At 46.9% G+C, this 26878-nt stretch overlaps 2 protein-coding genes across 3 annotated transcripts; both read right to left on the reverse strand.

Moving 5' to 3' along the window:
• Positions 1–3533: 3533 nt before the first annotated feature.
• Positions 3534–5387, reverse strand: LOC123080445 (glutathione S-transferase 3). The gene is made up of 3 exons (XM_044503372.1): positions 5080–5387; positions 4926–4974; positions 3534–4167 (listed from the first exon to the last, which is right to left on the reverse strand). Exons 1-3 carry the CDS (start codon positions 5227–5229, stop codon positions 3725–3727), a joined length of 642 nt encoding a protein of 213 aa, XP_044359307.1. The 5' UTR covers positions 5230–5387; the 3' UTR covers positions 3534–3724.
• Positions 5388–16551: 11164 nt separating this feature from the next.
• On the reverse strand, positions 16552–26658 carry LOC123080446 (uncharacterized). Of its 2 annotated transcripts, none has more exons than XM_044503374.1 (4): positions 26344–26658; positions 25601–25849; positions 22919–24623; positions 16552–17298 (listed from the first exon to the last, which is right to left on the reverse strand). In XM_044503374.1, the coding sequence occupies exons 2-4, from the start codon at positions 25840–25842 to the stop codon at positions 16726–16728; spliced, it is 2520 nt and encodes an 839-aa protein (XP_044359309.1). In that variant the 5' UTR covers positions 25843–25849; positions 26344–26658; the 3' UTR covers positions 16552–16725. The 2 variants fall into 2 exon arrangements, with proteins under 2 accessions (XP_044359309.1, XP_044359308.1); XM_044503373.1 differs by having other exon boundaries at positions 25601–25984.
• Between the last annotated feature and the right edge of the window lie 220 nt (positions 26659–26878).

Consider the following 26878-nt stretch of genomic DNA (forward strand, 5'->3'; position numbering starts at 1 on the left):
GGCAACCTTTAGGACACGATTGTTTCGACCACTCTATCCTACGACGGCATAACCAGGTGGATTATTATTTGCAACGCATAAATCCCGTTTCATTAGCATAATCAGGCATGAATGTCCCTTCCTTTTGAGGGTTTATTCTCTTGGATTATTTTAGTGCTTTTTTTTAACATAAAGATTTTATTAACTTAGGAGCATTTGACAGAGACAAGCGCGAAAGGAAGCACGCTAGATACAGAGAGGGAATCCCTAGTTGAACAAAGTCCTGCATGAAGACATAAGCAACGAAACAGTACATGGTTGTTTTTAACTTTCAAAGCTAGGCGTGCAAGATGATGCGCCTTGACATTGTTTCCCCTGCTAATATGAGCAACTTTGCCACTCTGAAAAGAAGGACTGTTTTGTATCTGTGCAAGCAGTGGCCTGTTGTCCCATGGACCTGGAGCAGAGAGAATGTCCGTCGATTTTGCTGCCGAAACTAGCACTAAACAATCCGTAAAGAAATGTGGATCCTGAACATTGAGTATTTCCGCCAGCCTGGTTGCAAGCATGAGACCAAAAGTCTCAGCTTGAAGAGGAGAAGAAGCCATAGGAGACATAGCTGCAATGTGAAGTTGATGGATTCGATCATTATTCTGAACCTGAATGAAGACTCCAATTCCTGCCTGTTTAGGAGTGTGAGCTAGATGTATTTCCCACGCAGCATCACAAAAGATTGTGTTGCCTGAAAAAGAGTGTGGATTTTGTATTGTCGGCTGCACCAATTGGTCCTGTAAGCAATGCATAGCATGAGCTTCAGCAGGGATTTCTCCTAATTTGGTTTCTTGTATGATTGCGTTTGCCGCTGCATACACCTGAGAGGGCCTGCAAAATTTCCTAGCAAAGAGAGCATCATTTCGAGATTTCCACAGGCACCACAGAAAAGTATACAAGTTAGAAGGATTAATTTGTGGATTATATGTCTAATATTCTTTTTTCTAAGAATTTCCTAGGAAAGCTCATTGCGATTATAAGAAACTTTTGGTGGACAGGTGTAAGAGATGAACCTACTACAGAAAGCTTGTGCCTAAGGGCATGGGCGGACATTTGCGTTGAGAAGAAAATTGGCGGCTTAGGCATCAGAAACTTGCAGGCAATCAACCAAGGACTTATTCTTTCGGCGGCATGGAGGTTGGCAAAAGAACCACATAGCCAGATGGCTTTGATCCTCAAGGCTAAGTATCACCATGAAACGTCCATTTGGAGAGCCAAAGCAAACAAGCCGAAATCAGCTTTCTGGGTTGCAATACTAAAGATGAAGCCTCTCTTAATTTCAGCATCTACCTATCAGATTATAGACGGTAATATTTCTGTGTGGAGTTCTCCTTGGTTTTCGAGATGGGAAGGAATTTACGATCATCTAATTATACAAGAGCAATCTTTTGTCTATCCTGCTATTGTTAGAGATCTTTGGTTGCCAAATCAAAAAGCTTGGAATGCGGATCTAATTAATTCTCTGTTCTCACCTGAGATAGCTAATGATATTCTTCAGACTCCTATAGTTGTTGCTGCTGGACAAGATGCTTTGATTTGGAAACTAACACCTGCAGGAAATTTCTCCTCCAAGAGTGCATATAAGCATTGCTTCAACAACCTTGACCTACCAGCTAGACAGCGACCGAAAGAGGTTCATCCTCAGATCGTTGCTCTTCTTAATCAAGTTTGGCAGGACAAACTCATGGCGCCACGGGTACAGACATTTGCTTGGAGACTTCTTAGGAGAGCGCTTCCTACATGTAAGAGAGCAAGTAAATTCTCTAAACACATAAATGAAAACTGCTCCAGGTGTGGCAATACAGAGGATGAAATGCACACGTTTTTTCTTTGCCCTTTCTCTAAGGCAGCCTGGTTTTGCTCACCTTGGTTCATTAAAACGGAAATCCTTGCTGCTGTTAACCATTCTATTCCTATCATGATCCAAACTTTGCTTAACTCTGGCCATCCACAGATTATTTTAGTGCTCAAGTGCCCATAATTTTGCTCTAACTAAAGCCAAACAATATATTCTTTTTTACTGGCACATGCCCACAATTACTTCCATTTATAGTCAACCAGCATAGAACGAACACGCACCAGTAACCAATGGCCAGCGCGAATATTGAAGAAAATACAATAGCGTCAGGTTAGAAATATTATTATTATTTTCAACATAAAAAAATTTAATTGGCGAATATTCTTGGAAACGTGAACAATTTTGTAAATCCGAATAATTTTGAAAAAAGGCGAACAATTGTATATTGAAAATTCCAATATTTTTGAAAAAAACAAACAAAATTAGAAACATTAATATTTTTTAAATTCACAAACCATATTTTGAAAACATGAAAAGTTTATAAAAACACAAAACTTTGTGATTTAATGGATTTTTTAAAAGGAAAACATGCAAAACAATTTTAGAAAAGGTTTTCTTGGACGAAAATATATTTTGGATTTGTGAAAATTCACTAAAACAAGAATATTTTAAAATATGGAATATTTTATAAAAATAATATTTTGAGAAGGAAACATTGAAGAATTTTTTAAGAACACAATTTTTTTTCTAAAAAATGAGAAAATTTCGAAATAGGATTTATTTTAAAATTTTCCTACATTTTTTAAATAAGGAAATTGTTTATTTGATTTTGACCAATTTTTTAATGTTTGAACAAATATTTAATTCTGAATATGTTTTGTAAATTTTTACTTGACAAAAAAATAAAGAAGGAAAAAGAAATATAAAAGATAAAGAGAAAGGAACAGAAAAAGAAAAATAGAAATAGGACAACGAAAAAGGGGAAACGGGCCGGCCCAGTCTTAGGCGCCATCTGGGCAGCTTCAACTATTTATCGCCTCATGCGAGAAATAAGTTCTTCCTAACTGCACTGGCAATAATAAGTGGGCTAGTTTAGTTGGGCCGAAGTGTGTGTGGTCCAATTACGAATACTGGATACAATTATTTTCTTCTCTAGCGGATAGATGCAAAAAACTTTAGTACCATCTCGGTTTTTTTTTTTCGAGAATCACCGGGGGAGCTCCTTAATTTTCAACTGTGAAGGGATGAAAAATTGGAGAAACGCACCTTAATTTATTAAGTAGGTATAAATATAGATATTAATTATTTGCTTTTGAAGTGATTTTAAGTGTTTACTCATAACGTTTCACATAGTATACATCTATTAAATATTATTTCAATGTGTCGGATTTTAGTCACGCCCCCGGCCCCATAAATCTCAGGACCGGCCCTGCACGGCACGCGTCCGATCGCATGAGATGGCCAGATCGGGGTCCTGCCTCGTGGCCTAGCACCTTGTGCGCTCTGAACGTGGTTGTGGGCAGCCCTGTCGTCGCCCTGAACCTGTTCGACAGCTGCTACGCCATTGCCCAGCTCCCGCGACAGCAAACACTCGTAGTACTGCACGGCACGGGGTGGTTGACAGAGGTGCGTGATCAATCTTTTACTGTAGATCTTGCGCCACCGAATGTGCTGACAAAGAATTAAGGGCCGGACACCAACAAAGTTCAAGCCAAAAACCGGATAAATAGATGTGCCATAAACATTCAGCACCAAGATTCAACATCCAACAGCAGCAACACCAAGAATTCCAAGCTTCTTCTCTAAAAAGTTGTTTATTCCATCATCGCGATTTTATTCCATTCAGGCCGCAGCTAAGCAAGCAAGCAAATCGAACCCGCGGCGGCGCCGGCAGCCTCAGACGCCGGGCGGGAGGGGGATGGAGGCGACGGTCTTGGCCCAGGCGGGGCGGGCGGAGATCTCCTCCCACCAGGCCTTGACGTGCGGGCGGGAGGCCACCAGGTCCGCCTTGGGGCTCTTGGTGAGCATGAAGAGGTAGGACATGTGGTTGGCGTCGGCGAGCGTGAAGGCGTCGCCGGCCAGGTACTTGTTGCCGGCGGCGAGGTGGGCCTCGTAGACGTCGAGCAGCTTGGCGAGGTCGGCGGCGTTCTTGTCCACCTCGGCCGCGTCGGTGGGGGCGCCCAGCATGGGCTTGATGACCAGCTCGTACACCAGCGTGCGCGCCGGCGGGTAGAAGTGGTGCGACTCCACCTCCAGCCACGCCTCCAGCTTGGCCGACGGCGTCGGCAGCAGCTCCGCCCCGTACTTGGTCGCGATGTACCGGTTGATGGCGCGCGACTCTGCAGCCAAATTCGTTCGTTTAGAAGGTCATCAAGCAGAAGGAATGGAGCAGCGTGCTAGCTCCTCCTCCGTTGGGAATTACTTGTCACAAAAATGGATGTATCTACAACTAAAATACATCTAGGTACATTCATTTTTTGGACGAGTAATTCCGAACGGAGGGAGTAATTTGCTATTCTTCTGTTCGTAATTACTTGTCATAAAAATGGATATATCTACAACTAAAATACAACTAAAATATGTTTAGGTACATTCATTTTTTGATGAGTAATTCCGAATGGAGGGAGTAATTTCCAGTAGATCTGCTTCGTAGGTTCTTGCTTGCTTTGTTATTGACCAAATCCTCACGCTCTAATTTTTTAATCTGAGACAAATTGAAAGTACATTCCACTCCTACCTTTTTCGAGAAAAGTGATAAGTAGATCCTAGTTGATGTTTGGATAGATCGGCGGAGGATAAAATAAAATTACTTCCTCCGTTCCTAAATATAAGTCTTTGTAAAGATTCTACTATGAACCACATACGATTGTATATAGATGCATTTTAATTGTAGATTCATTCATTTTGCTCCTTATGTAATCCATCTATAAAATCTCTACAAAGACTTATATTTAGGAACGGAGGGAGTAGAAGAGAAGAACAAGATACATCTGGTCGGTGACCCGGTGTGAGTAAATCCTACTACCACCGAGACTGATGCGCGTCTACCAAACCAGATCTGAGTTAACGAGGAAGCAAATGAAATTCGGATCGTTACCAAAGACAACTTCGTCCCCGTCCTGCAGCGCGGGGATCTGGCCGAAAGGCTGCAAGCAAGCAACCAGAGGAGAAATGAAATCAGCGTCTGGATCTCAGCGAGGAACTACAGTAATCAACGACGAAGCAGGGGAGGGGGAGGTAGGGCAGCGTACGTTGAGCTTGAGGAAGTCGGGGTGCTTGTGGGCGCCGGTGCGGAGGTCGACGTCGACGAAGTCGAACTCGAGGCCGAGCTCGTTGAGCAGCGTGGTCACGCGGGTCACGTTGGCCGACAGCATCATCCCGTACAGCTTGATGGGCGCCATCTCCACCTCTCTTGCTTCCTTCCTGCTCGCCTGTTGCCTGCTTCTGCTTCTGCTTCTGCTCTGCTCTCCTTCTTCCCCTATCTGCTCCCTCTGCCTCTCGATATATATCGAGCTTGGGAGCGGTGGTGAGTGCTGACCTGGGGCTCCATCGGGGTCAGCCGGTCAGGCCACGAGGTTTCACACCCAGCGGCCACTGACCTGCGGGGCCCGCGTGAGAGTGACGGACGGGCATCGATAATATCGGCCAGCCGTCGCTCGGGGTCCGGTACAGCGCGGCTGCGTCTACGTGGTGGGGGTAATAGACTAATAGCCGGGTAGGAACGGTGCCGCCTTACGTGGCGATAGAATAAATACGGTATCTCAAAAACTCGCAATACAATCCCTATAGGTGCCATCGCGTATTAATCAATAGAATCAAATTAATTAATAATCATATCGCGTATTCATCAATGGAATAAATTATACAAGATACACCAGAAAAAAAATCCTGATACAATCCTAATCATGATTGGCCGGTAAATACGGTAGGCGATAAGTATGAAAAGGAATAACCAAATATTCACATCCTCCTCTACACTTCCGGACAATAATAAGAGAGTAATTTTTTTAGGAAAAAGATATGTGGCGAGCGATCAGAAACCTCGCGCCCACCCAGTGAACGCCCTTCTAGCACTGAAGGTTTCCCACGTCAGGCGTATCCACCTGTTTGCTTGCTTGGAGCAAAGCCCTCGCCACCCCATAACTCCCCGTCACTCTCTCGCCCTCTTCCTACGTGTGGATTTAGATCATTTGCTGAACCACCAAACAACACAACTATATGACACATTGAGCAGAATGATCCATATGAGGCCCAACTTCTGCTATCACACAACATTGTCCGGTACTAGTACTACAACAATACACTAAATTGCTAACCTAATGTTGTTATTTTATAGCCGTGTGAACAATTGATTAATTTCTTGTTTTGCTTCTATTTTTCTCTATGGCTTAATAGGTTTTTATGTTTCGGTCAACGCCCGCTTCCATTGCCATGTTCACTCCGTATTCGTTTTGTGATCGTTTTCCAGTAGTTTCTGTATTCAATTTTGGAGTTCTATATTCGTTTTTGCTTCCATAAAACATATGAAAACTAATGTGGTAGCACCATGTTCTGTTTGATTTCGTTTCGTTCTCATCCTAGTGGTAGGTGGACAGGAACGGTGTTGTGGCGCCAATTGAACCGTGTCTGTGTCTTGGCGCGATGGGCACACATGATGCAATAATGTGGAAGTAACCTACTGATCTTAAATTTCAAGGGACCGGGACACGATCCTAACCTTCCTGCCATAGTCCTATCTCATATTAGTTGAATAATTTCATCGTACAAGATTGAAAACAATCCTAAATAGTACAATCCTTATCAACGACGGAGACATACCCTAGGCAGCTCGGGCTGCGGGCTTGGGGCGTGTGGCCCAATCCCTTTGTTTTGTGTTTGTGAAATGCCCAATCCCTTTGTTGCCGGTAGCAATCATTGTAGCTACAGTGCTCGAAGGTGTCCTGGGGCCTGTCCTACGCCTATGGTCAAGCCCATTCCCGGCGGTGCCACTGATCCTAATCATAATTGGCTTATAAATACAACATGTGCTACATATGAAAAGGGGTAACCAAATATTTATGCTATTAGACTTGCCCAACACTCCTCCGTCGCTATTCGGTTTGATAACAACCCTCGACAGTCCCCATACATGGAATCGGGTGTTTCGTTACACATGTTTGCAAGTGCTTGCACTCTCCACTCACTCTCCATCCATCCTATCTATCGACAATTTGTCATCGTTAACGGGTCCTTCATCGTTTTTGCCACATCCAACCACCTCTTACTCCCTACTCTTTTCTCGAATTGTCCTATTCTTGTATGCCATATTCTCCTTACTCCTATAGTCCTATTACTATTCATATTTGATCTTTGTTCAACAATTCACTTCTGGTAATAATCGTACCATTTCATTTCATCATGTGGGTTTTATGTGAAGGAACTTGAAACTAAGGGCACGATTCTTAGGTGCAGTAGTCTGTGCGACCCGAACTCTTTCCACGCATTCACGTTCTGCCCATGTCTTCTCCACCACTGATTAAGATCCATGTTATCATTGACTTGAACACACCGGTCATCACATTCTTCGTCTTCTCACATCATGATGTTCACTTCCGCGCATATAACATAATAAAAGAGAGTTTTTTTAGTCATCAGTGTTCGCTTGGGCGCCCTGTTCATTTGTCTTTTTCAGCCCTTGATATTTGCACGTCATGTCCTTTTGAACTTGTATGTTGTGGTCTCTGGATTTCTACATTAAAAGTTGTTCAACCTGGCTGTCAAATCTGCATCGATTAGGAGCACCCTTTCCATCATGAGCTCCCTCAACTATAAGAATCGTCAACTTTATGTGAAGAACGCTTTCCTTCATGTATTACTGTTCGAAGTGGTCTTGTGTTGCCAACTTATGAGGTTTGTCGACCCGTCCCGACCCAATCATGCCTGCCGCCTCAACATCTCTCTCTATCGACAAAAGGAGGCTCCGCATGTGTGGTACCGACACTTCTCCAACTTCATCGTGACTGCCAATTTGACATGCTCGAACATCTTTTTCCTACACGACACAATGTTCCTACTACTCTATGTCGACAACATCATCCTCACGGTTTCTTCTCCCATGCTCCTCGAGCACGTCTTCACAACCCTCGACTCCAAGTTTAACACGACCGACAAGGGCAACCTTCACTACTTCCTTGGCTTGGCGGTTATACGCAACTCCTTTTTTTTAGAGGAAGTAGCTGCCTTAATAAAACTTAGTCTGTGGCACCATCAGCCACTGCAACATCACGGATACATGAAGGTAAAACATTAAACCAGGTTATACACAACTTGGCTGGTATATTTTTCTGACAAACCAAGTATGCACTCGAGATCATCGAGAATACTGTCATGAGCACTTGCAAGCCTCTATGAACTCAACTCCCATGGTCACTTCTCCTAAGCTCGCTACCATAGACGACACGCCGTTCGACAACCCTACGACTTATAGCAGCCTTATGGGGGGGCTATGTAGTAAATTACGTTCACACACGTCCGTACATCTCCTATGCAGTGCAACAGGTCCGCCTCCACATACATGATTCACGTTGCACCTCTCATTGATTCACGAAGTGCTTGGTACATGAAGAACACTCAACCATGGTTTGCAGCCGATGCCTCTCTCATCGCCTACATTGACACCGACACTATGTGTGCGGGCTGCCCTGACACCCGTCACTCGACTTCGAGCTATTGTGTCTTCCTCAGTGAGAACCTTGTGTTTTGGTCCTTCAAACGCCAACGTGTGGTCTCTCTCTCTCTCTCTCTCTCTCTCTCTCTCTCTCTCTCTCTCTCTCTCTCTCTCTCTCTCTCTCTCTCTCTCTCTCAAGCCGAGTACCACGGCGTTGCGAACACCTTCTCGGCTGCCTTCGACAACTCACGTTAGAACTGCAGTGCCCCTACCTCAAATAAGTCGTGTCCCAACGCGATGATGTCAACACGGTCTACATGTCTACGAACCGGTGCAACATCATTGAATTAAACACACCGAGATTGACTCGGCACTTAGATGCCAACCAGGGGCACATACAAACTCCTTCAACGAGATACAATGTCCCTCACCTCCTCCATCAAGGGCGTACTAAAAACAGAAAATAGCCTGTCTAAAAAAAACAGAAAATAAAGCCATCGTGAGTGGTTGGCTCCTGGCTGCTAATTAAACAAGTTATTTGTTTCATGTCATCATGCATATGGGGGCTGCTAACAACGCTATCTTAGGATCTCTGGGTAGAAAGTGTGCAACATGCCAAAATTAGCTCCATCCGTGTCGACGAGTTTCGTAGTATCTACGATTGGCGTAGGTACGTGGAGGCGGCCCACCACACAACCCAGGAAAAATCATTTCTTGAGGTAGACTGTTTGACGACGGCGTACAAAGAAACAGAAAACAAATCGCTAGCTCCCAACAACCGTCAATGATCTGATCCGTGAATACTAATTAAGAAATTGTTTATATTATGTTTTGAGGGAGGCTGAACGAAGCTGTCGAGTCCTCATGTATATAAAAGTGTCCAGCATTTCAAATTGTCAATTGAGTCGATCGGCACGTAAGAGACCTCAGCTGGAGCCATCAGGCAACGACTTCTGTACTGAACCATGTCAGCACGAGGCACTGCTCGCCGGCAACTACAGTGCCTCCCGGACTGTCACCAAGTTTTTCTACTCTGAGCGCCGGACAAACCTGGAGACATCGCATTGTATGCCTTAGAGCATCTACAGCCGGACCTCTTAAACCCGTCTCATCACCCAAACGAGCTGCCCGGTCACTGTCCTGTCACCTTTTTTCGATCCAGACAGACGCCTCAAATGGGCCTCAAACGCCCGGTCTAACTGGCGCCCCCATATCCAGCCCAAATATGGGACGGTATGTGGGCGCCCGGGCGCGCCCGCTAAGTCGGACTGACGAAAGGGTCCCAGCCGGAAACGCCCTCAAACCCGGCGGTTCCAAGCTCGTCTCCTCCGTCGGACCGGTGGCGCCACGTGGCGCAGCTCCGGCGGGCCGCGTGGTGCATTGTCTGGCTATTTAAGTCGACCGGCGACACCGAAACCCTACCATCCATCCATATTTTCCTCCTCTTGTTCGCCTCCGCCGCCACTTTCCACTCCACCCGTCCGCCTGGTAGCCGTGCCCCCACGCCGCCGGATGAGGAGTGAACCATTTCTGACGCCAGAGCGCCGGATCGAGCTCCTTGAGCAGATTTGGGCTAGGCGCGAGGCTACCTCCGGATCTAGTGGATCCGGAGAAGGAGTTGGAGGAGGAGGAGGAGATGGAGGAGGAGGAGGACTTTGAGGCGGAGGGGGATCAGCCGGAGGAGGAGGATGTGGGGGACACTGGCGATGGGGATCTGCAGGCGGAGCAGCAGGCCATCCTCAATTCCCTCCGGTCGAAGTCCGCTGCGGAGGCCAAACGCCGTCGCCGGCAGGAGATGGAGGCGCAAGAGGCCGCGGATGAGGCGGAGATATTCGCCTACCTGGATGAGGTCGAGCAGGAGGAGTCTGAGCCGGAGCCCTCCTACCCGCCTGTCCAACCGGCGCCCGGCACCGGCGTCGTGGACATCTTCGATGACGAAGAGTAGTTAGGGTAGTATTCTTTTGCATGCTTTCTATGGATGTAAGGGATGAAATATGAGAGAGACTGATGCAAAGTGGCTAATTTGAGACGCGACCGGTCAGTGCCGGCGGGTGTTTGAGGGACCGGGTTTACAAAGTCCTGTTGTAGATGTTCTTAGTTTCCCAACAGACCATGTGTATTGGTGGTACTAAGCAAAGGAGTTAGCCCAAGCATGTATGTACTCTATTGCTTTTATGAAGAACAGTGACTCATCTTATCGATTTGAACTCAACTATATTGTTTTTCGATAAAGGGTGAATTTTATTGACTATAAAGGAGCATCAAGAGAATACAAATCCAAAGAGCACACATTCGGCCTCTGCATAGCAAGGATGCACATAGCCAACACCAACACAGGCACGTAAAAACACGCCAACAAATAGGGAAGTCATATATGACCAAAGCTATGCGTAGGCCGAAAAAAAAGAAAAATACAAAGTGACCAGATCTGTGTTCCGCATAAATCATCTCATGACACCACACAGACGACGAGGTTCTTCAACAGCAACACCTTCAGGAGGGGAGCGACATTCAAGCATTGTCGTCACCGGATCCAACCACATGGCCAGAATCTAGGTTTTCACCCTGAAAAATCAATCCGAGCATATGAGGAATCTTCAAGAAGTCCTGCTCATCCTTGGGAATGTTCCTATGTGATGATAGGAACTTTGTCAAGGGCGGCTTTCTGATTAGAGGGTGGTTGTGGTCGTCGTTGAAGCGTTTGACTCTGCACCACGCATCCGTGTGGGTGATGTAAAGGTGGGCCGGACATCCTGACCTCACAACCTTCCCTCTTTTCCTCTTCTTCACGATGCCTTTTGGGTTCTACACATCCTGTGTCTCCTCCTTGTTTTTTTTGGCTTGCCGCCTTTCCCACAAACCAAGAGGACTCTGCTTACAGTATCGTCTTTAATTATTTTTCTCTATTCCAGCCCTATCCCAAACCCATGTTTGAGTGCGTATTGCTTGTAGTGATCATAAGCTTCCTCATAAGTATCAAACTTCTTCGTTTCACCAGGAGGCTTTGGTGTGGAGTATGCCTCGGTGTTTTTGTCTCCCTGATCAGTATTTTCTCTTTCTGTTTCTGGACTCGCTGGCTCGCTGACTGACTGATCAAAGAAGCTTTCTCTCCCCCTATGCTGCTCGTAGTCGGTTCTTTGCTTGTCTCTTGGACCATTGGGTTGCTTTTCTAGATGTAGCACTTGCAATGTTTTTGAAGTTGTTAGTTTGTGTTATATTTTCTGCACGCCAAAACGTGTGGTAACTTGTACTCCACTTGCCTGGTAAAGTTTGCATGCACTAAGCTGTTTTGTAGTTGTAGACTGAAAGCATGTAATTGTAATACAGATTGCATGATAATTCGTATGCAGTAAGAGTGGTAATTGTACCAAATTTCATGGTAACTTGTGTGCATTAAGCTTGGTGATTGTGAATTGATGCATGGTGAATGTGGTAGTTGTAAACAACATAGTTGGTAATTGCAATTCAAGTATGATGGTAACATGTCTGTGTATAAAAATGTGGTAGCATGGTAAATGTTTTACCTTCGTCTGTTTTGTTGAGGTTGGTAGAACCAAAGCTTGTCATGTGTGCATACTCACACTGTTGGTTTGTCCCCACACCACTCATCATGATATCCACATTACCCCCATTGTCCTACGCCATTTTTTTTGTGTTGCAGCACCTGCTAGCACATATAATTGCATCCATCAATTCCACACTTACAAGTAATTTTGATTATTTTTTCACAACAACTATATTTTTTCTTTTTCTGCACTGATTACTTCATTTTTTATAGCAGGTATCATTTTGGGAGTAACCAGCGTACGGGAGTATGACAGCAATAGTTCCTACAACCTCATTTCATCAACATCATTTCTTATCAAACAATTCTGGTTGCAACAATGTAAATCAACACATGGTATTCTTGTAGTGTTTTAGCACCATTGATTCTGAGTTTTCCTGGTAAATTGTCATGAATTAGCATGATAACTCGTTCTGACATGGGTTTGTTCAATAAAAAAGGACCTTTTTTACGGTGAATACGTGTTAAAGGATGTTGATTACTCGATGCATACACTTTGGTAATCTATATTGACTTGAAATGGTAACTCAGTTATTAATGAGAAATTTCATACATGTAGTTCTAACATGCTTCAAAAAAGATAGCTTAATAGAATGATGATGATAACATATATGGATTTATGATGGTAACTCAATGATGAGGTAACTCAATGATGTATAATCTGTAGGTACACTAGTAGAAAATAGGGCTTTGGTTGAGGCCTGGCCAGCCCATTAGTCCCGGTTCTTCCACGAACCGGGACCAATGGGGGCATACGTCCCGGTTCGTGAGCCCAAGGGGCCGGCCGGGCCTCGTGGGGCATCTGTCCCGGTTCGTCTGGACCCATTTGTCCCGGTTCCAGGCACGAACCGGGACCAATGGTCCTCGCTCCTGGCCCGCTCCTGGCCCACATCCATTAGTCCCGGTTCGTGGCTGGAACCGGGACAGAAGGGGTGCCTTTAGTCCCGGTTCCAGCCATGAACTGGGACCAATGAGGTGCCTATATATACCCCATCGCCAGCGAGCAGAGCAGTGCACTGCTCTATTTTTCTGGCCGGCGAGGGGAGAGCTTTGTGGTGATCTAGCTCACCTCCTATGCATATGAGGTGTTCGATGAAATGCCCGAGCCACACTAGTTAAGCTTTCTCCTCTCGAAGCTTGACCTCCAAGATCCATTTTCCTAAAGATTTGTCTAGGTTTACCGGTCCGTCACGTCCCGTCCCCGTCTTCACCGCCGCCGATCGCCCGCGCCGATCTCGTCGCCGGCACCACCGTGGTGAGCCTCTTGTTAATTCTTATCTTCTTTCTGAGAGAAAAAAAATCTTACTTGTATCATTATGCCGTTGGATCAATTGTTACCTTAATTATATATAATGCACGCAGATGAACCGGCAATGGATGTACGGTGACAGACACACCTCTGAGTACATTAAGGGCGTGCATAATTTTCTCGAAGTGACTGAGGCAAACAAGCAGAATGGTTTTATGTGTTGTCCATGCCCTAATTGTGGGAATACGAGGTCTTACTCTGACAAGAAAATCCTTCACACCCACCTGCCTTATAAGTGTTTCATGCCACACTATAATGTTTGGACGAAGCACGGAGAAATAGGGGTTATGATGGAAGACAGCAAAGAAGAAGAGGACGATGACAACTATGTGCCCCCTGAATATGGACATTTGGGTCCTTGTTGATAAGCCTCCAATTCTACCGCTATGTGAGTTTCTCAAACATAGTTATTAACTAATTTATATTGTTCATTTCAAAATAGTTGACAACTTATTTCCATTGACAGCTTATTTTGATTGTTCGAACAATGTGCGGAACATGGTAGACAGAACCTACTACATCGATGGCTCTGGGTTAACTTATAAGGAGAAAAATCATCTGGTCGCATTTTGTATTGATCTTGAGAATTACAATATCTATTGTAAAACTCCTCCACATTATGGTCAATACGTGTCACTAGTGCACGTGTTGAACTACGGTAACATCCATGGAGATGCCATGGTAAGATTTTTTAGTATTACGACATTCGTGCATCTTTTGCATAAATTCTTTTAAAACTTAACTACATTTCTAACTACGAAGTTATTACTATATGTTTTTCAACAGGAAGTCCCGAATGATTGTGTGCCTCATCTGATGTATCAGAGTGGTCGCCTTGATGTTTTGAACATACGTCCAGGTCATCCTACGAATCTCAACTGTCCATACCGGATTTCTAAAAGAAGTGGAGACATGAAAATCAAGGAATGGAAAAAATGTATGGACAGTCGTAAGGAGGTTCTTGGAAGCAAAAGGAAGCGAAGCGCAAGAATTGGAGACAGGATGATCTCCATTCTCCATAATGGAGAGTCAGGGTCTATATTGTTTTATGCTATTTTATCTTAAAGAGGGTATTTAGGTCCTACCTAATACTGATGATCATGTGCCTAGAACAGTTAAGTAGGGTTGGTTCGATGGCTATGAGGATGATGATCGTATGACTTGTTATATTAATAACGAGTAGAAGTAGTATGATGATGATTAGTAGGACTTATTATTATGATGATGCATGATGCGAGCATGAAGAGTTATTATATATCAGTGGGTGAAATGAACATGGATTGGATTGAAGTGAAGGCAACATGCATGTGGTCCATGTCAAAAGTAGTACTAATCCAAACTTGATCAAGCTAGTTAGGATTAGTATTACTTCGACATGCACCACATGTTGCCTTCACTTTAATCTAAGCCATGTTTAGGCATAGCAGTAGCGTTGGTAAACCAAGCACGGAGATAAGAGAGGACACTTCTCTCTATTAGCTAGCTAACACACCCTAAATTACCCCCTAAACCACCCCCTTTCAGAAAAAAACAAAAACCTCAGCTCCTGCCAGCTGCTGACGCATGGATGCCTTTTGGTCCCGGTTGGTGCCACTAACCGGGACCAAAGGTCCTCCTGCCTGGGCTCGCCGCAGCGGCCACGTGGAGGCCCATCTGTCCCGGTTCGTGTAAAAACCAGGACTAAAGGCCTAGGGCATTAGTAACGACCCTTTAGTCCCAGTTCCTCAACCGGGACAGATGGGCCTTACGAATCGGGTCAAATGGCCCTTTTTCTACTAGTGGTAGGAACATGGATCAATTTTACCAACGTTTTGGCTTAAGAAAAGGCAAATTAATACAATCTTGTTGGTAACCTGACTGAATTTGAATGGTAACTCAATTACAACGGAGGAATTCCACACATGCAGTAAAAGGGCTACCTTTTTCTGCATCTTTTTGGCTTTATTCTTTAGTTCTTGTTGTTCTTTTCCCATGTATTTTTTGCCTTGATTTTATTGGTATGAAATGTAAACGCACCATGTGTATAGAGGTTGAATCACTTACCTCCTAGATTTTTTGCCTGATTATGGCGAAATTCAGACGAACTGGGGTATTTGTCCCCGTAGCATGTGGTAACCCTTTGTGATGATGATGCGGTAAACCAGGCCCTCTCTCAAATCCTTGTGTTTGGTGGTGTTTTTCGTGGATTTTTTTGGTGGATCAGATCTGGGCGCAGGTCGTCGGCGATGGAGGCGCGTCGGGGAGAGAGGAGAACAGATCGGGGCAGGTGGCTGTTTCTTGCGATGAAGGTAAGAAACTAGGGTTTTGGGATGGTAAGTCACGTGCGGGGGAAGGTGGGCCAGAGGGCTGTCTTTTTTGTCTTGGGCCTCATGCACTGGGCGTGCTGGGCCTCGTGAAAGAAGGTTGGGTCATCGTGGGTGGCTCTGGCGAAGCGGGTCGCGCGGGAGGGACGCGGGTTTACGATCGTGCAGATCTGATGCTTAGCGTCCAGTCGACAGGACGTTAGTCACGTCCTTTTCAAAATCGATGAATTTCTTTCAATTTTAATGAACTTTTTCTTAATACATGAACATTTTTCTAATTTGTGATTCTTTTTAAAATCTGTGGACTTTCGTATTTTGTTCACGTATTTGTCAAAATAAATCACGTTTTTTATTTTTTCCAAATAATTCAATAATTACCTGGAAATGCGCGTGCAATAAATTACGTGGGTACAGTTGTTCGTACTTATACATTGTTGCGCTACTATTTTTCTCAAGTGCTGAGTTGCTCTCTTGGTTAGCCATCTTTTGGAGGTCAGGGCTCGAGTTCGATACCGTAGCTCGACCATATTTTGTGGTTTTATTTTTGCGCGCGTTTGCAGTATTGCATGTTTGTGGGCCGGCCCACCTGGGTGCTGCTGTGAGCGCCTGTTGCTTCAACTGGCGCTTAAGGTGCTCTATAGGAGCTCCCCTGAAACAGGCCTCGTAGGATAATAGTTCGGGTGCCTAAACTAGTTGTATATCAGCGGAGCCGCGTCGAGCTCGGATGAGGAGGTGATCTGCTATTTTTTTCTTCAGTGGCTGCTGTGGTGATGCCGGAGACAGGTGACGGGTGTTGATGTCAAGCTCAGAGATGTTCTGCTATCTTTTTAGTTTTGTCATATCGGTCATTACGTGACTTGTACTTTAATCTTTATGATATAAATGAGACACGTATTATCATGTAAGAAAAAAACTGAGTATCACATACAAAAGTGGTAGCATTATTTGTTCCATAAAATGGGTATAATTTCAGCAATACAATCTTGTTTTAGAAATGAAACAAGCGAGATGCATACATGATTGTTTCCTCTACAGAAATAGGACATCAGACTGGCAGAAATCACGACTACATTTTTAAGCAACCAACACGTGTGCCTCTTTCACGAGATCCGAGAGGAGGGGTCTGGCAGTCTTCTTCGTTCCACAATCAGTCCCAGCGAAGAGCATGCAGCTTTCAAGGTTAGACATGATTATCGAAGCCTTAGACAGTGTCTCCACGAATTTCTGATCCTTGAAGTGCGCACTGTACTGGCCACGCCGCATCATTCTAACAGCAATCTGACCACAAAGCTTGACAATTCTTAGGCTGTTAGCCGTGTCCTCACAGTTCTCTTCTATTATAGTCTTCAGCTTCGCCACAAATCCACCTTCTGCTGGGGCAACTTTTCGAGCCACATCATCAAAGTCATCCGCACTGATCAGTTCAGTGCATATCACCAAAGTAAGAGATAAAAACGCTTCTTGCAATTCCATCATAGCAGTTTGCTCCTCATTTGCTTGATCGGCTGACTTCATTTGCCTCTTGTGCTTCGGAAGTTGTTTTTCTTCATCATTTCCCAGTGCAGAAAGTTGATGGTTTTCTGCATCATCTCCCAATGCAGAAACATTGCTTTCAGATGCTTCAGTGGTTAGTACTTCTCTTAGTACCTGCAATAATAAACACGAGACAGGTAAATGCAGGACAGCTGGAACTATTCAATTCTTATACTTATTGGATAGTTACAGTTTTTATGCTGTTAGAAATACAAGGATAAGCCAATGAAGTAACACACCTAGTGCCAAGCAGACTAATGTTGATAGGAATGTTAGATGTGTTAGATGTACCTAGTCCCTTTTCGGTATATCCCCATTGTATAAGGGGTTTTCTGCACTTTGCCACACATGCATATGTAATGGCCTTTCGCCCTCAGTGAATACTAGTTGGTCATTATCTAACATGGTATCAGATGCTAGGTTAGCCTTGCTCTCCCGCACGATGGAGCTCCGTGCTCCCCTTTCCTAGCCTCCCTCGTCTCCGGGCACTCCCACTCGATTCCGGGCGCTCCCTCCCCTGCTGCTGTACACCGCGGCTGCTCCTGCCCCGTCCGGCCCCGTCTCCCCGGCTGGTGCATCTTCGCCCGTGCGGCTGCCACGCCACTCCCCGCTCGAGCGGCCTCCTACCGCGCCGTTCCCCGCTTGAGCGGCCTCCTCCCGCGCCGCTCCCCGCTTGCGCGGGCCCTGCCGAGCCACTCCCCGCTTGAGCGGCCTGGCCGCGCCACTCCCCGCTCGAGCGGGTTCTGCCGCGCCGCTCCACACTTCTGGATCGAGCGCTCCACCGCCAGATCCTGCTGAGGTCGGGGTCCTCCAGCGTCGGGCCGGGCCTCCTCTTCTCGCGCCGGGCCGCGTCCTTCTCTGGCCGGCCGCGCATCGCGCTAACTGCGGTCGATCCAGCCACGCATCGAGCGCGTTCCTGCTCGATCCAGCTCCTATGTCCTTCGTTGACTCCAAAAAAAAAACAGAGACAGCAGAGGAACTTCCTCATGTCCTCTTCGGCTACGTCGCGGTCCCTCGGTGCTCGGTGATCTTCGATGGCACAAACTATGCTGAGTTTGTGGGCTTCATGCGCATTCATATGCGTGGCCTTCTTCTGTGGGGTGTTTTTTCTGGCGAGGTCCCCTGTCCGCCATGCCCTGTTGCACCCGTGGTCCCAATCCCACCGGTGCCACCGGTACTTGCTGCAGATGCTTCTCAGGCTGACCGGTATGCAGCCAAGGCTCTTGATGATGCTGCCGTCGATGCTTATGATCAGCAGGTATCAGCTTATTCAGATGCTCTCACTGTGTACCGCGATGATCTGTCTGCTTACACTCAGTGGTGCAATGATGATGCTCGTGCTGCTGCTGTTCTCACTGCAAGCGTCCTCCCTCAGTTTGCTTCGAAGTTCATGGGACTTGGCACAGTTGCAGCGATGTGGTCTTATCTCTGTCAGCGCTATCAGCCCTCTGGTGATGCTCTCTACCTATCTGTGGTGCGTCAGGAGCACGCACTCCAGCAAGGTGATTCTTCTGTTGATGAGTTCTATACACAGTGCTCTGCCATCTGGCGCCAGCTTGACTCTCTTCAGACAGTTGTTTGTGGAACCTGTCGTTGCTGTCAGACTACTCGGTCTGATCTGGAGTTTCAGCGGGTCCATGAGTTCTTATCTCGTCTCCGGTCTGAGTTTGAGCCCAGACGTGCTCACTTGCTTGCTCGTGGTCGCGTTCCTATCTCGGAGGTGCTTTCCGAGCTTCGTGCTGAGGAGACCCGCCTTCGCTCTGCTGGGTTGCTGGTGGTTCCGTCTGTGTTGGCTGCTCGGGCTCCTGTGTCGTCTGCTCGGCTCACCGCTCCACCGCTCCTACCCACACCTTCAGGGGGGTGGGTCGCCCTTCTTATGCTGAGAGGGGTCGGTCGTGCCGCGACACTTTCTGTGGCTACTGCTCTCGGCCAGGTCATCCAGAGTCTGATTGCCGTGAGAAGAAGCGAGACCAGAGGCGCTCCTCTTCCAGTGGGACTCCTGAATCTTCCTCGACTCCGTCACTCACTGATCAGGACATTGTGAGGCTCAAGCGTCTTTTGGCTTCCTCAGGCTCTTCGTCGACTGGTTCCGCGGCTGTTGTGACTGCATCCACTTCTCCACCACCGCAGGCATCTACACAGTCAGGTACATCTTCGTGGGTTCTGGATTCTGGAGCCTCCTTTCATATGTCTTCTGATTTTTCTCTGTTGTCTTCTCTCCGACCTCTTGATTCAACTGTTAATGTTCTTACCGCCGATGGCACACCTCTTCCTGTTGCTAGTCGTGGCCTTCTATCCACTCCATCTTTTTCTGTTCCTAGTGTTCCACATGTTCCTCGCCTTACCATGAATCTTTTTTCTGCTGCGCAACTTACTGATTCTGGTTGTCGTGTCATTCTTGATACCGACTCTTGCTCCATTCAGGATCGTCGCACCAAGGCTTTGGTTGGTGCTGGCCCCCGGCGCCGTGAGTCAGAGGGCCTTTCGGAGGTTGGCTGGCTTTGTGTTCCTTCCGCTGCCACCACTTCTGCCAGCTCCCATGCTCTTGCTGCCTCTTCGTCTGCGTCCTTCCAGTAGTGGCATCATCGCCTTGGTCACATCTGTGTCTCTCGCTTGTCTTCTTTAGTTCGTCAGGGCCTCTTAGGGTTTGTATCTGGAGATGTTTCTTTACATTGTAATGGTTGCAGACTTGGCAAACAGACACAATTGCCTTATCCTACCAGTGAGTCGGTATCTCAGCGTCCTTTTGACTTAGTTCATTCTGATGTCTGGGGTCCTGCTCCCTTTGATTCGAAAGGTGATCATCGCTACTATATCTTGTTTATTGATGATTTCTCTCGCTAAACTTGGCTCTATTTCATGAAATCTCGTAGCGAGGTTCTCTCTATATACAAACGTTTTGCTGCCATGGTTCACACCCAGTTTTCCACGCCCATTCGTACCTTTCGTGCTGACTCCGCTGGTGAGTTTATCTCTCAGCTGTTGTGTGGTTTTCTTGCGGAACATGGTACTCTTGCCCATTTCTCATGTCCTGGTGCTCATGCTCAGAATGGCGTTGCCGAACGTAAGCATCGTCATCTACTTGAGACGGCTCGTGCGCTGATGATTGCCGCTTCCCTTCCACCCCACTTTTGGGCTGAGGCTGTTTCTGCATCCACCTATCTCATCAACATTCAGCCATCGACTGCTCTGCAGGGTGGTATTCCTATGGAGTGTTTCACTGGTCGTTCTCCTGACTACTCAGCTCTTCGTATGTTTGGATGTGTGTGCTATGTCCTTCTTGCCCCGCGAGAACGCACCAAACCGACTGCTCTGCAGGGTGGTATTCCTATGGAGTGTTTCACTGGTCGTTCTCCTGACTACTCAGCTCTTCGTATGTTTGGATGTGTGTGCTATGTCCTTCTTGCCCCGCGAGAACGCACCAAACTGACTGCTCAGTCGGTTGAGTGTGTGTTCCTTGGCTACAGTGATGAGCATAAGGGCTATCGCTGTTGGGATCCTGTTGGTCGTCGTTTGCGCATCTCGCGTGATGTGACCTTTGACGAGTCTCGCTCTTACTACCCCCATCCTTCTTCCTCGAGTTTTTCTATGGACGATATTTCTTTTCTTCTTCTCCCCGATACACCCTGCTATGTACCTCATGTTTCACCTCCTCCTCCTGCACCTCTCATTCCTTCTCCTTCACCACCGACACCATCTTCCCCATCCTCCTCCTCCACCTCTCCACCATCATCTCCTGTCCGCCACCCTCTCTCAGCGTTTCCTCTCCACTATACTCGTCGCCCTCATTCTGAGGATGCTTCTCCTGATGCGCCTTCCACCTCTGGTGCACCTCTCTTCAGGCATCCCCCGGTTCATAACCTCCATGCTCGGCCTCGCCCCCCGCCTGATCGCTACTCTCCTAGTCGGTACGGTCTCTCTGTTATTGCTGAGCCCACTTCCTATCAGACTGCCATGACTCAGCCTGAATGGCAGCTTGCGATGGCCGAAGAGCTTGCTGCCCTTGAGCGCTCTGGCACATGGGATCTGGTTCCCCTCCCCTCTGGTGTTCGTCCCATCACTTGCAAGTGGGTCTACAAGATCAAGACTCGCTCTGATGGTTCTCTTGAGCGCTACAAAGCGCGTCTTGTGGCCCGTGGTTTTCAACAGGAGCAGGGACGCGATTATGATGAGACATTCGCTCCTGTGGCCCACATGACCACTGTTCGCAGTCTTCTTGCTGTGGCTTCTGTTCGTCATTGGTCTATCTCTCAACTTGATGTTCAGAACGCCTTTCTCACTGGTGAGTTGCGTGAGGAGGTTTATATGCGGCCACCACCGAGGTACTATGCTCCTGATGGTATGGTCTGTAGACTTCGCCGCTCCCTCTATGGCCTTAAACAGGCCCCTCGCGCCTGGTTTGAGCGCTTCGCCTCTGTGGTGACTGCCGCTGGTTTCTTGCCCAGTGATCATGATCCCACGTTGTTTGTTCACACGTCTCCTCATGGTCGGATTCTTCTCCTCCTCTATGTTGATGACATGATCATCACTGGTGACGACTTTGACTACATTGCCTTTGTTAAGGCTCGCCTTCGCGACCAGTTCCTCATGACTGATCTTGGTCCACTTCGCTATTTTCTTGGGATTGAGATCTCCTCGACCTCTAATGACTTCTACATCTCCCAAGAAAAATATATCCAGGATCTTCTTGCTCGCGCTGCTCTCGGTGATGAGCGCCCAGTTGTGACTCCTATGGAGCTCAACGTTCAGCTTCGTGCCTCTGATGGTGACCCTCTTCCTAATCCCACTCGCTATCGTCACCTTGTTGGCAGTCTTGTCTATCTTGCTGTTACGCGTCCTGACATCTCCTATCCTGTCCACATCCCTGAGTCAGTTTGTTTCAGCCCCCACCTCTGTCCACTATAGTCATCTGCTCCATGTTCTACGATACCTTCGTGGCACGATCTCTCAGCGCCTTTTCTTTCCCCGCTCCAGCTCTCTTGAGCTCCAGGCCTACTCTGATGCTACCTGGGCTAGTGATCCCTCTGATCGCCGCTCGTTGTTTGCTTATTGTGTCTTTCTTGGTGGCTCTCTTATTGCCTGGAAGACAAAGAAACAGACTGCAGTTTCTCGCTCGAGCACAGAGGCTGAGTTGCGAGCCATGGCTATGTTGACGGCTGAGGTGATCTGGTTACGGTGGTTACTTGAGGACTTTGGTGTGTCTGCTACTACCTCGACTCCCCTACTGTCCGACAGTACCGGTGCTATCAGTATTGCGCGTGACCCGGTGAAGCATCAGCTCACCAAGCACATCGGTGTGGATGGCCACTTTGTGCGTGCTGCTGTGCAGGATCAGACTCTCGCTCTTCACTATGTGCCTTCTGAGTTACAGTTGGCGGACTTCTTCACGAAGGCACAGACTCGAGCGCAGCATGGCTTTTTCCTCCAAACTCAGTGTTGTTGATCCACCATGAGTTTGAGGGGGGGTGTTAGATGTGTTAGATGTGTATAGTCCCATTTCGGTATATCCCCATTGTATAAGGGGTTTTCTGCACTTTGCCACACATGTATATGTAATGGCCTTTGGCCCTCAGTGAATACTAGTTGCTCATTATCTAACAAGGAGGAGGTGTTTATGGGTTAATTTTTCCCTTCTTTCATAGCTAATTGCAATAGACATGAGTGTGATCCCCATGAGTAAGAAACGAAGTGTGTTGATTAGCACAAAAAAAGATAAATGGATTGAAACAGTTACCTTTGGCAGCAAGATAGTCTTCACATGTTCCTTGTCCATCTTATGGTGACTACACAAATTCTCCAAGATCTCCGCTGCAATTGTTCTGTAAATGATTTTGTTCTTAGCATCAAGTACTTCAACAATGTTCTCATATTCCCTCACTACAAGCGCGGACACAGTTGCTGTCTTGGCTAATAGTGCCAATGTTTTACCAGCCGTTACTTTCAGCCTTTCTGTGATGAACTTACTGTCATGTTCTTCTGGTTCGCCATCAGTAAGGAAGATCTGCAGCTGCTTCTTGAGGAGAATTTCTTTTGTTTTGCTGCTAAGATCTGTTTGCATATCCAAAGCCAGTTCGGTCAGGATCTCTATGGCTCGCATCTGCAGTTCTTCGACATTTCTGTTGCCCTCATCAAGAATTTCCTCCAGGTTGCTCACTGCATGTTCGCTAGAAGCTATTTCAGAGTGCACCCATCTACCTGTCCACTCAGGAACGCAGATGAGCCTGTGAAGCACTTTGAACGATCCGTTTACTATATCTGCCCATGCATTTATACTGATATCTTGGATTAGTGTCTCGGAGTTAAGAGGCGCCATGATCTTGGGGAGCAGACCAGGGGTGCTGCATATGTCGCTGCAGTTCTGCTGGTCGGCCACGAGCTTCTCGAGAATTGTCATGCCTTGTAGAATCAGCTCATTCCAGCCAGCTCCTTTGCTGCCATTGGTCGAAGAATTATTTAGTTCGTCTTGCTGAAAGTCACCCTCTTGGGCTTTAACCTTGTTTGCTCTACGTTCCTCTATGTTTCTGACATGAAAAATCAATTTTCCTTTAGAATAAAAAGACTTTTTTGACTTACTTTGAGTTGAGTAATGATTGTGTCCTTGTTGGTTGTTCCAATATGGCAGGGTGGTATCGAGCACAGAGGATATGCACCGTATTGCCCCAGGGAACTGGGTTAGGTGGATATCACCTGCAAGATAGGCGATGATCCTGGCCGCAAGCTCCCTGATCTCTCTATCACTGCTTCTCGATCCCACTGTATCGATCAGCTTCTGAATCTTTGGCCTAGAGGGGAGAATAACTGATCTTACATCAGCGTCCAGCTTAATGAAGGTGTCCAGCATCCTTGCTCCCGAGAGGTAATCTTTCTGCGAGTCAGAGTCAAGCAAGTCAACGGCATAGTTGATCACCTTCCTGCCATGTATGGACATAGGGTCCCGCCAGCATTTCTCTAGTGTGTCCAGGAGGTACTCCGAAACCGATATGCTGCCCCACTTCTCCGGGAACTTGCATGCTCGACGCAGAGAAACGACAAGCCACATCGCCCCAGAACTGATCCACACCCATATAAACCAGAGCGCACCTTGGCAAAGAACCAAAGAATAGAATATGTCTAGAGCTGGCATCATATTTGCTTTGCTGCCGTCTCCATCGTTGCTTCCATAATCACGCTGTACTATGCGCCACAATGAGAGCACGACACAGACGAAATGCCCATAATGGTGGATGAACAGTACAAGTAACACTAAGCTCATAAGCACGGCGATGACAGGCCAGCATAGGATAAGACCCGATAAAAAGGCACAGTAGCAACACCGAGACAGCTCTCTAGCAGCATATTTGTTAGTAGTAATCTGTATGATTCCCACAAAGTACGCATGAGCGTTGACGTACAGTTCGGCAAAATTGGAGGACCGCTGGTCCTCCACATCGCTCACGATCCTGCATGCGCCATAGCAATTGTGTAGTCAGAGTCGAGGTCAATCCTCGTTAACATTTTGATAGTCCTCCATCCGTTCTTAAATATAAGACCTTTTAAAGATTTCACTATGAACTACATACGGATGTATATAGACATACTTTAGAGTGTAGATTCACTCATTTTGCTCCGTATGTAGTCTACAGAATAATCCTAAAAGGTCTAATATTTAGGAACGGAGGGAGTATTTGGTTAAAGAAAAGTAACGTGAATATAATAAATACAATGAGAGTGTTGAGAAAGGTTGAAAAGACAGACCTGTTTAGCTGAAATGTAACGTTATTGCATTGCACATTTACCAATTCACAGAGTGGGATGCAACAACAACAAAGAACAAATCACAGACTGAAGAAGTCTGAGAATCATCAATTTACTGATTCACTAATGACCAGATCACAAGTTTAGATTTGACTGATTCTCACAAACAAACCAACCACAAGTGAGTTGGACACTTGCAAATTCAGCCTGAACTAACTCTCACAAACAAACAAACCAACCACAAATGAGTTGGATGCTTGCAAATTCAGCCTGAACTAACTCTCATAATGTACTGTCTTACGCCCTGTAAATTCATCACATTAATTAAAGTACTTGGCGATTGTGGTTTTTTCCGGTTGTTCGTTTAATTAACCGATATCTGCAAGGTTTCTGGTCTCGTTTCCCTTATAAATAAGTCAGTTCGATTCTACAAATACCCTTCCCAAAACACACCACGGTTGGATAGTACTTTAAAATAGGATGCAAATGTCAAAATATGGATATTAGCGAATGCAAGTTCAACAGAAATTGAATATCTACTAAACGGTTGGATGCGAATATCCTACTACTATTTCTTCAAAAGAAGAAAAAACAGTGAATTAGAGATCCGCCTAATGTAAACATGTGAATATCGGAGAAAAGAGAGCACGAACCAAAAGGTCACGACATAGTCCTTACTTACCTGGATGCCTGTAACATGCTAATGGTTGCAAGGCACCAGAAATCCTTCCTCCGCAGCAAGGTGACGAAACCACCCAGGAGGACCACCGTCGACCATAGAAGAGCCAAGTAGCCCAAGCCTCTTACGGCCATCAAAACGTACGTCTGCCAGAGCACATAATGGTTAAGCGACCTCTCTTCTGGCCGCACCCGCTTCAATGGGCTGGGTCTGCCCTCCTTCCAATCTTCTCGGTATGCAGCCATCTTCTTCCTACGAGAGGCCATTCTCCGGCCAAATCGTGTTGCGTAAGACTCTTGTTCCATATTTAGCACCAGTCCAAATCAAATCAGTATTGGGGAATGGTAGATCTTGCAGCCTGGCTAGCTATCTTCTGAAGCTGCAGTGCTGCTTGAGCAGAAATTTTATAGCATCAATCCATGGTGTAAGGATGCATGATGTATGGCTAGTCTGAAAGCGAGCGCGTGCTCGGACGAGCAGCGGCAGTAGGGGAGCGCGGGCGAACGGGAGGTGGCCGGGCGCGCGGGGCTGCGCAGGCAGCGGAGTCGGGCGGAGGCGAGGGCGTGGCAACGGCGGCGAGCGAGCGCTGGTGCGGGCGGCAGCGAGCGGCGACAGCGGTGTAGCAAGCAGTAGCAGCGCGGGCGCACACTGGAGCGAAGCTCCCGTCCATGGCGGTCTCGGCGAGCGTAGGTGGCTACAGCGACGGATTCACGAGAAGGAAAGGGGCAAAGGGGGCGGAAGCTCACTGTGGATGCAGAGGAGCGAACGGCGACGACAGAGGGCCTCGGGGTGGACCGGAACGTCGAGGACGAGCCGGGGCAGAGGAGCGTGCTCGTGGTGGAGACGGCAACGATGGCGAGCTGCAGGGCGGTCCGGCTTGTCCCGGTGGATCGGAGAGGACGAAGGAGAAGGCGGCGGCCCCCCTGGACGTTCAGAGGCGGCGCGGTGAGGTCCCCGGCCTCGCGGTCGACGGCGGTGTGGGGCCAGATGCGCTCGGGAGAGAGAGAAAGGGAGCGAGGGAGGAGGATGGTTGGTGGGGAAGTGGTGGGGGTTTACCCCCTTCTTAGGCAACGGATCTATTGTAATATCAAAGTAAAGAGACAAAGGAGAGACAGAAATGATTCTATTGCAATGTGGGAGACCCACTTATATACATGCTGAAGGGGTGTGTTGGGGAGACATCTCTTTTAAACAGACACCTTCTGAGAGACATCCCTCCCATACAATTGATCACATGTTTTTATTTCTCAACACCCCCCATCAATTCGTCATATGTATATT

The sequence above is a fragment of the Triticum aestivum genome, chromosome 3D (genome assembly GCF_018294505.1).
Source record: "Triticum aestivum cultivar Chinese Spring chromosome 3D, IWGSC CS RefSeq v2.1, whole genome shotgun sequence".
Lineage (NCBI taxonomy): Eukaryota > Viridiplantae > Streptophyta > Magnoliopsida > Poales > Poaceae > Triticum > Triticum aestivum.

What these genes read in the sequence shown, in the direction of transcription:
- LOC123080445 (XM_044503372.1), bottom strand. Translation starts at nt 5,229, where the DNA reads ATGGCGCCCATCAAGCTGTACGGGATGATGCTGTCGGCCAACGTGACC. An exon ending in CCGACTTCCTCAAGCTCAAC is followed by an intron (nt 4,975 to 5,079) that starts GTACGCTGCCCT and finishes GCTTGCTTGCAG; the next exon opens with CCTTTCGGCCAGATCCCCGC. An exon ending in CGGGGACGAAGTTGTCTTTG is followed by an intron (nt 4,168 to 4,925) that starts GTAACGATCCGA and finishes ATTTGGCTGCAG; the next exon opens with AGTCGCGCGCCATCAACCGG.
- LOC123080446 (XM_044503373.1), bottom strand. Translation starts at nt 25,902, where the DNA reads ATGGAACAAGAGTCTTACGCAACACGATTTGGCCGGAGAATGGCCTCT. An exon ending in AGCATGTTACAGGCATCCAG is followed by an intron (nt 24,624 to 25,600) that starts GTAAGTAAGGAC and finishes TGGCGCATGCAG; the next exon opens with GATCGTGAGCGATGTGGAGG. An exon ending in AGACTATCTTGCTGCCAAAG is followed by an intron (nt 17,299 to 22,918) that starts GTAACTGTTTCA and finishes TTATTATTGCAG; the next exon opens with GTACTAAGAGAAGTACTAAC.